Consider the following 13058-nt stretch of genomic DNA (forward strand, 5'->3'; position numbering starts at 1 on the left):
TAATGATAGATCTGCAGACATTGGAAATTTACAAGTGCAGCCCCAGATAATTCTCATCTAAAAGGTTGCTTGCTTATACAGTTATTCAAAACATCCCGGACAGCCACAAATCTGTGTGTTGGATTTTTACTCTGTCATATTGAAGTAAGCATGTTTTTAATTAAACCAAGGAAAGAAAACGAGGCCAGATTCTTCCATTACTCGTCTTTGTTTTTAATTTAAGAGTACCCAATTCAATTTTTTTCCAATTAAGGGGCCAATTCACCTACTCTTTGGGTTGTGGAGGTGGGACCCATTCAGACAGGGGGGAGAATGTGCAAACTCCACACGTACAGTGCCCCAAGACCGGGATCAAAGCAGAGTCCTCAGCATCGTGAGGCAGCAGTGCTAACCACTGCACCACCATGCCGCCTGATTCCAACAGAAATTTTTGAATACAATGGTTGCCAACTTGATTGATTCTAAATTTGATACAGTGTGGTATCAAGGAGCCCAAATAAAATTGAAGTAAATGGGATATGGGGAAAGCTTTCTGCTGGCTGGAGTCATACGCTACACAAAGATGATTGCGGAATTCAACTATAAATTAAAGACTGTGTTGGTCCTCCAGAAATTAATTGGGGAACTGATTACAGAAAGCAAAGAAATGGCACAAGCATTGAACAGGTGTCTTGTGTCTGTCTTCACCGTAGACAACTTCGAAGGGGGAAGACGGTGGCATAGTGATATTGCCACTGGACTGGTGATCTTCGAATCCCTCCATGGCAGATGGTGGAAATTGAATCCAATAAATATGTGGAATTAAAAGTCTAATAATGATTTCTCGCAAAAAAAAAACCAGCTGGTTCACGAATGCCCTTTCGGGAAGGGAGTCTGCAGTCCTCAGCTTGTCTTCATGTGACTCCAGATCCAAAGCAATGTGGTTGACTCTTAAATGCCCCCTGAAATGGCCTAGCAAGTTACTTAGTTGTATCAAACCGCTACGAAGTCAATAAAAAGGAAAGAAACCGGACAGACCACCAGGCACTAGAAACGACAAACGAAACCCTGCTGACCCTGCAGAGTCCTTCTTTCTAACATCTGGTTATAAACGCCACAGTCTGGGAGGTTGTGACAAAATTGGAAGAGCTTTCTCGAAGACTAGTCAAGTAACAGCCTGACATAGTCATACTCATAGAATCATACCTTACAGACAATGTCCCAGACGCCACTATCACCATTCCCACCGGCAGGAAAGACCCAGCAGAGGTGACAGCACAATGGTATAGAGTCGGGAGGGAGCTGCACCTAGCGTCAACATTGACTCTGGACTCCATGAAGCTTCAGGTCAAACATGGGGAAGGAAACCTCCGGATTACCACATACCGTCCACCCTCAGCTAATGAATCAGTACGCCTCCATGTTGAACATTAGCTCAGTGGGCTAGACAGCTGGTTTGTAATGCAGAGCAAGGCCAGCAGCGCGCGTTCAATTCCCATACCAGCTTACCCGAACAGGCACCGGAATGTAGCGACTAGGGGCTTTTCACAGTAACTTCATACTTGTGATAATAAAAGATTATTATTATTAAATGGAGGAAGCATTGAGTATCAACTCTGGGTGGGGGACTTCAATGCCCATCACGAGGAGTGGCTCAGTGGTGCCACCATAAACCAAGCCGGCCAGGTCCGAAAGGACATAGCTGATAGACTGGGACTGCAGCAGGTGGTGAGGAAACCAACAAGAGGGAAAAACATACTTGACCTCATCCTCACCAACCTGCCTGCTTTAGGTGCATCTGTCCATAATAGTATTGGTAGAAGTGACCATTGCACAGTCTTTGTGGAGACAAAGTCTCGTCTTCACATTGAAGATACCCTCCATGGTGTGTGGCAGTACCATCGTGCTAAATGGGATATATTGATAACAGATCTAGCAACTCAAGACTGTGCATGCATGAGGGGCTGTGGCCATCAGCAGCAGAATTGTATTCAGCCACAATCTGTAACCTCATACCCTGGCGAATCCTTCACTCTATCATGACCACCAAGCATGGGGATCAACTCTGGTTCAATGAAGAGTGCAGGAGAGCATGCCAGGAGTAGCACCAGGCATACTGAAAAATGAGATGTCAATCTGGTGAAGCCCCAACACAGGACTACTTGCATGCTAAACAACATAAGCAGCAAGTGACAAACACAGCTAAGCGATCACACAACCAATGGATCAGATCTAAGCTCTGCAGTCCTGCCGCACCCAGTCGTAAATGGTGGACGACAATTAAAATAATTCTCTGGAGGAGGAGGGACAACAAATATTCCCACCCTCAATGGAGGAGCCCAGCACATCTGTGGAAAAGAGCAAGCTGAAGCATTTGCAACAATCTATAGCCAGAAATGTCGAGTGGATGATCCATGTCAGTCTCCTCCAGAGGTCCCGAACATCAGAGATGCCAGTCTTCAGCCAATTTGATTCATCCCATGTGACATCAAGAAACATCTGAAGGCACTGAACACTGCAAAGACTTTGGGCCCTGACAATATTCCTGCAATTGAACTGAAGACTTATGCTGCAAAACTTGCCACACTCCTCGCCAAGGTATTCCAGTACAGATATAACACTGGCATCTATCCGACAATGTGGGAACTTGCCCAGGTATGTCCTGCACACAAAAAGCAGGACAAATGCAACCAGGCTAATTACCGCCCTATCAGTCTACTCTTCATCATCAGCAAAGTGATGGAAGGAAACATCAACAGTGCTGTCATGCAGCACTTACTCAGTAATAACCTTCTAAGGACGCGCAGTTTGGGTTCCGTCATCGTCACTCAGCTCCTGACCTCATTACAGCCTTGGTTCAAACATGGACAAAAGCACTGAATTCCAGAGGTGAAGTGAGTGCGACTGCCCTTCACATTAAGGCAGCATCTGATTGTGTATGGCATCAAGGAGCCCAGGTTACAAAATACATCTTATGCTATAATGTTCTCAGTAAATACACAGTTCCTGTAAAGCAAAAGGCTTGCGGTGGACAAACAGGCCCCACTCTGAAACCAAGTGGCAGATGCCGCCCTAATCGAACTTCTGTGGATTTCTCAAGTCCCTCCAGATAATTATTACACTGTGCACTAACTGGTCTCACGGGGCTCTAGCTTCCACATTAGTGTCTTGATGGTTAGATGTGGGATTATTAGTAGACGAGGAGGTTTGTGAGCGGGTGAGGGCTGCTATTCGGGGGCGTACGGAGCTGAATCATAGACTGTACAGTGCAGGAGGCCATTCAGCCCATCGAGTCTGCACCAGTCCTTGGAAAGAGCACCTCACTTAAGCACACACCTCCTCCACCCCATCCCCTTAACCCAGTAACCCCAATTAACCTTCTTGGACACCAAGGGCAATTTAGCATGGCCAATCCACCTAACCCGCACAATCTTTGGACTGTGGGAGGAAACCGGAGGAAACCCATGCACACAGGGGGAGAACATGCAGACTCCACACAATGACCCAAGCTGGGAATTGAACCTGGGACCCTGGAGCTGTGAAGCAACTGTGCTAACCACTATTCTACCGTGGATGGAGGTGTAAAGAGATTGCACATCTATGTTAGGGCCCGGAAACATGCACATGTTTTTGGGCCTGTCCGAAGCTGGAGGGATTCTGGTGGGGGTTTGCTGACGTGATGTCTGTGGTGTTGAGGGTGAAGGTGGTCCCGAGTCCATAAGTGGCAATCTTTGGAGTGTCAGAAGACTCGGGAGTCCAGGAGGAGAGAGAGGTCAATGTGCTGGCCTTTGCCTCCCTGGTAGATCTTCCTGAAATGGAGGGACTTGGGGCCACTGAAACCAGGGGCATGGGCAAGCGACCTCGCGGAATTCCACAAGTTGGAAAATATCAAGTTTGCCTTGGAGGGACTGTGAAGGGATTTGCCCGGAGATGGAAATAGTTTATCGACTACTTCAAGAATAGTTAAGTCAGAGAGGTGGGGAGTGAGGGATTAAAAAAGGATGTAGGGGAGGTGGAGTGTAGCGGCATGGAGGGTGGATTGTTAGATATTTATTTGCTATGTGAATTCCTGTTTGCTCTCTTTTTGGTTGTGTGATTGTGTTTGGTGTATTGAAACAAATGCCTTAATAAAAGTATTACATTTTTTAAAATGTGGTTTATCAATTGTCACCAAACATGCCCAAATATGTGCATTTTTAGTGCTGATTTGTTATTGCTGTAAAGCTGCGTGCGAGCATTAAATGGCAGATTCAATGTTTCCATAAACAGAACATCACAAATATTACAACCAACAGAAAATCCCTCCACTTGAAACTTAATTAGTTTTGAAGTAGTTCAACCAATTCTGGCTCAAACACAGCTGACCCCAATATTAAAGCACACACACACGAGCTAACTCGCAGGATTGCATGAGCTTACCCTTTTGATTGTAAATTTGTCACCTTTCCAAGAGAAACATTTCAAGGTTGAGTATTTAGAGAAAGATATTTTACCTGATGCTTCTTGTTCGTTCCATCTTCTGCATCCGACTGGGGCTCTTGTTCGTTCTCATCACTCTAAAAAGAAGTTTCAAGTGTGAGGATAAAAGGAATGCAAACTCAGGATATTTATGCACATGCTCATTTGCTCCATGGTATTGATCATGGGCAGCCCAAGACTTGAAGTCCACTTTAAGGGATGTGGACATTGCTGGATAGGTCAGCATTTATTGCCCATACCTAATTGCCCTTGAGACGGTGGTGGTGAGCTGCCATCTTGAACTGCTGCAGTTCGTGTGGTGTCAGTACATCCACAGTACTGTTAGGGAGGGAGTTCCAGGAGTGGGAAAACTAAATTCGCAGAGATAGCCATGAGGAAGCATTCATAAAAGAGTGTACTGGGGACAGTTTCCTTCACATGTTACAGATCCAGCCATGGCTCAGGCTATTTTGGACCTGGTAATGTGCAATGAGGCAGGATTAGTAAACAATCTCCAAGTAAAAGATCCCCATGGAAACAATGACCACAACATGGTAGAATTTAGCATTCAGTTTGAGATTGAGAAACTTCAGTCAGAAACAACTGTGCTAAACTTGAACAAGGGTAACGACAAAGGAATGAGGCTGGGAAAGGAGTTTAGTGGTAAAATCAGTTAATCAGCAATGACAGATGTATATGAAAATAGTTCATGACTCACAACAAAGATAAATCCCAGTGAAGGAGGTTAAACCAGCAAGTTAAGGATAGTATTAAACTGTTTTAAAAGAACATGCAATGTGGCAAAGATTGGTGGTAAACCAGAGAATTGGGCAAGATTCAAAAACCAACAAAGTATGACCAAGCCAAATACAAAAAGGGAAAAGATAAAACATGACTTTAAACGAGAAAGTGATATAAAATGTACAGTTGGAGCTTCTTTAAGTGTATAAAAAGGTAGAGAGGGGCCAAAGTGAACATAGGTCCTTAGAGAAATAGACTGGGGAAATAATAATGGGGAACCAGGAAATGCCAGAGGAGTTAAACAAATACTTTGCATCAGACTTCACAGTGGAAGATATTAATAACATTTCAAAAAGATCAAATAATCAAGGAGAAAAAGGTGGGGGTGGGGGTAGAAATAAATACAATAAATATCACTGGAGAAAAAGAACAAGGGAAACGAATGGGGCTAAAGGCCGATGAGATCCCTGGGCTTGATGGGTTGCATCTTAGGATATTAAAAGAAGTAGCTGCAGAGACAATAGATGCATTGGTAGTCATCTTCTAAGATTCCTTAAATTCCGGAGAAGTCCCAGAGAATTTGAAACCGTCAATGTACCACCCTTAGTCAAAAAGGGGAGAGAAAAAACATAACTACAGGCCAGTTAGCTTAACATCTGTCATTGCGAGACCATTATAAAGAATATAATCACAGAACATTTAGAAATACATAATAAGCAGAGGCGGCATAACTTCATGGAGGTGAAATCATGCCTGACTGGATTGGAATGTTTTCAGGTGGTAACAAGCATGATAAAAGGGAACCAGTGGATACAACGTTCTTGGATTTCCAAAAAGCATTCAATAAGGTACCTCACAAAAGGTTACTTAAGATGAGAACCCAAAGTGTTGTGGATAATATATTAGCATGGATAAAGGATTGGATAACTAATAAAAGACAGAGTGGGATAAGAGGGGCATTTCCAGGACGGCAACCTGTAACGACAGGAGTGCCGCATGGATCACTGCTGGGGTCACAGTTATTTACATTATATTAATGACTTGGATGAAGTATGTAAATGTACTTGCCAATTTTGTAGTTAAATGAAACATAAATAGGTGGGAAAGCAAGTGGCAAGGATGGCAAAGTTTACAGAGGATTATAGACAGGTTAGGTGAATGGGCAAAAACTTGGCAGATGGAGTGTAATGTTGAAAAATGTGATGTTATGCACTTTGGTTAGAAGAATAAAGGAATGGAATATTATTTTAATTGAGTACAGCTGCAGAAAGCTTCTGCAGAAAGGGATTTGGGGGCCCTCGTGCATAAATCACAAAAAGCATTGTTATGGGCCAGGGTTTAGAGAACACCAAAGTGTATCATGGAGTAATCCTGACCCACAACTTTTAATAGATTGTGGTATGGGGAGCACACGGCCCACTCTACAGGTGTGGTACAGCAGAAATAGAAAAGTATTTTTTAAAGCAAAACAATGTGTATTCTATGAACTCAAGTTAACCTTTTTAAAACATACAGTGAACATCTTAGCAACCATTAATTCAAATACAACCCCCACAGACTACAACACGAAGTAAACCTTTAAGCTTTCCTTTTTAACATCCATACGACTTCAAAACAAAACCTTTATCAGAAGCACATCAGGTTGAAGTCACTACTGTTATTAGTTTTAAATCACCAGGATCGATTTAGTCTTTCGATTACAGAGAGATTCATACACCTACTGGCTGTGACTGCAGCTATCCAGCAATGAAAACGAAACTAAAACACACCCTGCAGCAAACGGCCTAAAACGAAAGTAAAAAGCTGACAGGCAGCCCAGCTCCACCCACTTTCTGACATCACTGCAGTAATAAACACCAATTTCTTAAAGGTACTCTCATTACAGATATTTATATACACACCCATTTATAAACACCCATTTCTTAAAGGTACTCTCACATGACAGCATGCAAGTCCAACAGGTAATTGGGATGGGAAATGGAATATTAGCCATTATTTCAAAGAGAATGGAATGTAAAAATAGGAAAGTCCTGCTGAAACTATACAAGGCACAAATTAGCCAACAACTGAGAACAGTTTTGGTCCCCTTATCTAAGGAAAGATATACTGGCATTGGAGGCAGTCAGAGAACATTCATTAAAAATAAAAATATAGTGTACCCAATTATTTTTTTCCAATTAAGGGGCAGTGTGGCCAATTCACCTACGCTGCACATCTTTGGGTTGTGGGGGTGAGACCCACGCAGGCACAGGGAGAATGTGCAAACTCCTCACAGACAGTCACCCAGGGCCGGGATCGAACCTGGGACCTCGGTGCCATGAGACAGCAGTGCTAACCACTGCGCCACCATGCTGCCCCATCAGAGAACATTCATGAGGTTACCCAGAGTATGGAGAGATTTTTTGATGAGGCGAGGTTAAGTAATTTGGGCCTGTACTCATTGGAGTGTTGAAGAATAAGAGGGTACCTTATTGAGACAAATAGGATTCTCAGGTATCTTGACAGGGTAGATGCTGAGAGGTTGTTTCCTCTTGTGGGAGAGTCTAGAACCACCAAAGTGCATAATCTCAGAGTAAGGTATCACCCATTTAACACAGAAACAAGGAATTTCTTCTCTCAGAGGGTGGTGAATCTGTGAGGCCGGGATCGTTCTGTTCAAGGCTGAGATAGGCAGATTTTATCATCAGTAAGGGAATCAAGAGTTATGGGAATAAGACGGGAAAGTGGAAATGAGGAGTATTGTATCAGATCAGCCATGATCTCATTGAACGGCGAAGCAGATTCACTGGGCCAAATGGCCTACTTCTGCTCCTACATCTTCTGGTTTTGTCTGGAACAGCTTGGCTAGGGAGCACAGTGAGTTCTGGAGCACAAAACTTCAGTACTATTGCTACTTTTCAAAATATTCTCAAGGTCCATCGTCTTTGCAGTATTGGTGGCTGCTATCAGACAAGCATCTGAAACCCGGTCGGTTGTGCAAAGAATTTTATCACATGATTAACACAAGCTTTAAATTTAGCACATGGCTAAATTGTGAAAGATACAGGGCTCCAAAGATATATCTGCGATACTCATAAAATAAAATGTGTTTATATGCAACTACCTGTCTATTCCCTCTACAAAAATGATCTCCTCATCGTGGAGTGTACAATTTGCTTACGATTTAAGATGTTGATTTATATTTTACACTGTTCTCTCCCCAGATCTTTCCTGATATGTGTAACTGTTCTCCTTTACTGCCTCCTGTGGACCTATGGTTCTTGCTGAAGTAGTCACAGGTGTAATTGCACCACCGTTTTTCCCGCCTTCAAATTACCAATATCTTGTACAATCAATAAGTGGTCCTTTGCTTTTACCTGGCCTGATTAACTCCAGTCTTGTGGCTGAAGAGAACTTAAGAGTGGGAATGGTGGGTGGGGGTGGGGGCACTGGCATCTGGAGTCAGTCTGAGAAATCATCCCCTTCCAATCACAAAGCAACAAAAAGAAATCTCCATCCTGGAACTGTGCGCAGAATTTTTTTAATCAAAAACAGCAGTGGAGAGAAGCGGGAGATTGAAAACAGCACAAAAGACAACGGTCCATTTTAATACAACATGGAGAAAGAGGCGAGAGAAATGAGAGATTGAAAACAACACAAGATGAGTGTGTCCATTTTATAACAACCTCAGCACTGTCAATAGGCTGGAGACTGAGCTGCAGATATTGCAATGTATCAGGGAGTGGGAAAGTTACTGGACACTTAATTCCACAAGGTTGTCACACCCCTTAGACTAGCAGGGCTGCAGAGATGGTCAACAGTCAGGGACAGGAGGGTGTAACTGCAGGTCAGGCACATATGGGCATTTAGTGTTGGAGGAGCCTCAGCCCTTGCTTTTGTTCAACAGGTGATTGTTCACCTGTTTGGATGAGAAGGACTGCAAGCTAGATGAGCAGATTGACCCACGGTGAAGGATGCCATTCAAATGGGTGGAGCAAAGAAGAATGCGGTAGCGATAGGAGATCGTATCATCAGGAGGACCGATATTACTCTCTGCAGTGACGACAGGGAGCTCTGAAGGTTGTGTTGCCTGATGCCAGATTTAAGGATATCTTGTGGCTGAAGAGGAACAGAGAGTGGGAGTGGGGGTAGGGATCCAGTTGTTGAGGTCCATGTGGGAACGAATGACATCAGTAGAGCTAAGAATGGTGTTTTGCTGAGAGAATTTGAGGAGTTAGGGTCCAAACTAAAATGCAGAAAATTAAAAGTAATCATCTCTGGATTCTTACCCGAGCCATGTATCAATTGGCACAGATATCAAGCGATCAGAGAATTAAACATGTGCCTCAGTTTTGAAGGAAGGAGGGGTCTTGGATTCATGGGGCACTGGCATCAGTTCTCGGGAAAGAGTGGGCTATTGCATTGCGATTCGCTTCACTTTAACCTGGGCAATTGCATAACGAGGCCTATGGACAGTGCTTTAAACTAAGAGGAAGGAGAAGGTTCAGGTAAAGGAAGATAAAGTTTCTCCAAAGAGAAAGTTTGAGATACTGGAATAGCAATGTATGTAAAAGCAAGCAGACTGGGACAGGAAAAAATAGGGTTTAACAAAAAATGCACATTAATGAATGTCATGACAGGGAATCGAAGTAAAAAAAATGAAATAAAATGTTCTTTACCTAAATGCATAAAGCATCTGCAAGAGGATAGTCGAATTAGCAGCACGACTAAGGTAAACAATTTGGGGTCAAATCCCCATTACAGGGGATGGTTACAAGGTAATCATGGTTGTGAATAAGTACTCCAGGGTACACTATGTTTCAGGAGACAGACAGAATGGCAAAGGGGGAAGGGTTAGCCCTGATAATAAGAATAATATATGGGCAGTCGTGAGAAAGGACCTGGCCTCAGAAGATCACAAAGTAGAATCTGTGTCGAAATTAGGAAAAGCAAGAGTCAGAAAACACTGGTCTGAGTAGTTTATAGGCCCCCTAATAGTTATATTGTTATGAGCATTGAACAAAAAATGATTGGAGTTTGTAACAAAGGAAACACAATTCATTTTGGCTGAAAAATTGAATTGGTGAGAATGGTCTTGACAATTCATTTTTACATTTTTCTGAGTTTCATAGAGCAGTACAAAGCGGAACCAACAATTGACAAAAGCTATCTCAAATCTAGTCTTGTGTAATTTGTAATGTCATAGTGAAAGATCCATTGGGAAACAGTGATCATAATATCACTATCCCACTGAATTCCACGTTTAGTTTGAAAACAACATATTGTATACTAAATCCACTAATACATAAAGCCAATTATGTAGGTATGAGGGAGGAACTGGCTAAGGTTAATTGGGTAAATAGACTAAAATGTATGGAGGAAATTGAGCAGTGGGAAACAATTAAAGAAACCATGCAAGTGTTCAACAAAAAAAAAATCCATTAAGATCAAAGCCTCAAATGAGAAAGACCCATTTGCGGTTCACTCAGGAAGTTAAGCATAGTGTTCGATTAAAAGAGGTTTAGAAAATTGCAAAAATAGTAGCAGGTTGGAGGATTGGGTGTCGTTTAGAAACCAGCAGAAGGCCACCAAAAAGTTAACATAAAGGGAAAATATAAAATCAGAGTAAACTAGCCAGAATTATCAAAACAGATAAGAGCGTACATAGGTATATAAAAACGGGGAGACTAGCAAAAGTAAATGGTGGCCCCTTAGAAGCAGAGACAGGAAAGATAGGCATGGTGATTGAGTAAATGGCAGTGGCAATGAACACACATTTTGTGGCTGTCTTCAGAGGCAATACACGTTCCATACCAGAAAAACTAGGGGCTAAAATCAGTGAGGACATTGGGGAAAATTGGCAGAGCAAAGTATGGGAGAAACGTAAGGGACTAAAATCTGACAAATCCCGAGGACCTGACGGACTACACCCAAAGGCTCCAAAAGACATAGCTGCAGAGATAAAGAATGTATTAGCTATGATTTCCAAAATTCGTTAAAATCAAGAATGGTCCCACGAGATTGTAAGTTAGCAAATGTTACTCAGCTTTTCAAGAAAGCGGGGAAGAGAAAAACTACAGGCCAGTTAGCCTATCATCAGCTGTTGGGAAAAATGCTGGAATCTATTGTTAAGGAAGTCTGAACAAGGCATTTTAGAAATGATTAAAACGAGTTCACATGGTTTGACTGGTTTGAAGATCAGCCAGGATTGTTTTGACCAGGAGCAGGTTCAGGTGCTCCTATTTCTCGTTAATATCTTCAATGTATCAAATTTCAGTGAAAAATGAAATAGTTGCTCAGCAGAAAAGTGCAAGACATAAGCAAATGTTTTGAATAAAAATGATTCAACTTTTTATGTACCAACAATGCACATTTAGGTTGTGTTTTTAATGAAGAAATATATCCCAGTGCACTTCCAAAGAAACTAAGGAAACGGATACAGAGCCAAACAAAGTTTACCAGAAATGACCAAAGATTCAAGCAAAGGAGAATATTAAGGGAGAGGAAGGAGGTTGAGCAACGGAGGGTTTAGGGCTTGGACAGCATCAAGCAAAACTGAAGCTGTCAGGAGGGTGTAGAATGTTGGGAGGGCAAGATATCTGATGACAAAAACCAGCAAATAAATTCAAGGATCAGGACCTACTTACTATAGGTTAGATAGAAAAGCGATGTTTCATAAGTAGGATTTAGTTTACGGATCATCTTTTTTTTCTCCCTCCTGCTGATTATCGAATTGCATCCATTGGCTTGTGGAGCATTCCGGAGGCATTACAGAAGCGTGCAAATTGACTGCTGGAGCTGTCAGAAGTTCCACAGACTTTGAAGGACCGGAGCCTCCTCCCATCTCCTCGAGTCATTGAAGAATTTGCACAATCAGAGGCCTAGCTTGTGTTTTTAACATGTTTTGTTCTTTTTGCTTACATGAATGGTATAAAACAAATGAAAACATGGGAACTTTTGTGGCCACTGGGTACTTGCCAACAAAAGAATGCTATGTACTTATTCTGTGGATTATCTGACATGACAATGCACCTGGAGAAACACTGGATCCAACTGGCCCGACGCATACTCTCTTAGGAGATTGAACACAATTTAAACAGCAGATTCTTGCTTTTTCTGACAAAGGTGTCAATCTCGAGGAGCTGACTGAGCAGGAAATATCTTAATAGCATCAAGTGTGCCTTGCGTTAATAACCTGGAAAGACATCACACTTACATCCTGTGTCCAATAAGAAACACCTGTGGATCTCCGTTTTTCCCTAGGCCGCCGCCGATCTCTTATTGATGGTTTGTTTTGTGACTTATCATCCAATTTCTCTTCTCCGTCTCGCTCATCCTCCCTTTTGTCCATTTCTAGTAAATTAAAGAAAATAATGATTTTATTTTGACAAATAAGGAAACCACATGTCACTAGTTTTGCTCAAGCAACATAATCATAGCACAAATTCTGCTTCTACAGCTTTTAGCATGCGAGATAAATGGAAAAGCTAAAACTTTTTTAAGCTGTGTCTAGCTTTCTACACAGATACTTGCCCATATCTACTCCATTATTTTATTTGCTGTTTCAAGGTATGTGGATTTCACTGGCTAGGCCAGTATTCATTGCCCAACTCTAATTGCCCTTGAAAAGATGGTTGTGAGCTGCCTGCTGGAACTGTTCCAGTTCCTTAGGTGGAGGTCCACCCATAATGCTGTTACGGAGGCATTTCCATGATTTTGACTCAGCGACAGTGAAGGAACGGCAAAATATTTCCAAGTCAGGATGGTGAGTGACTTGGAAGTGAACCTCCAGTTGGTGGTGTTTCCAGGTATCTGCTGTTCTTGTCTTTCTGGATGGTAGTGGTCATGGGTCTGGAGGATGGTGGTCGTGGGTCTGGTGGGTGCTGCTGAAGGAACCTCGG

At 42.5% G+C, this 13058-nt stretch overlaps 1 protein-coding gene across 11 annotated transcripts in view; it reads right to left on the reverse strand.

The window, feature by feature from the left end:
* Positions 1-13058, reverse strand: part of ppp1r12a (protein phosphatase 1, regulatory subunit 12A) — a 353486-nt gene that overhangs the window by 60761 nt on the left and 279667 nt on the right. For all 11 annotated transcript variants that reach the window (XM_072484743.1, XM_072484740.1, XM_072484746.1 and 8 more), the window contains 2 exons: positions 12374-12510; positions 4473-4535 (listed from right to left, as the gene is read on the reverse strand). In XM_072484743.1, coding sequence (XP_072340844.1) covers positions 4473-4535; positions 12374-12510 — 200 coding nt within the window. The remainder of the gene's footprint in view (positions 1-4472; positions 4536-12373; positions 12511-13058) is intronic.

The sequence above is a fragment of the Scyliorhinus torazame genome, chromosome 19 (assembly GCF_047496885.1).
Source record: "Scyliorhinus torazame isolate Kashiwa2021f chromosome 19, sScyTor2.1, whole genome shotgun sequence".
NCBI classification, from domain to species: domain Eukaryota; kingdom Metazoa; phylum Chordata; class Chondrichthyes; order Carcharhiniformes; family Scyliorhinidae; genus Scyliorhinus; species Scyliorhinus torazame.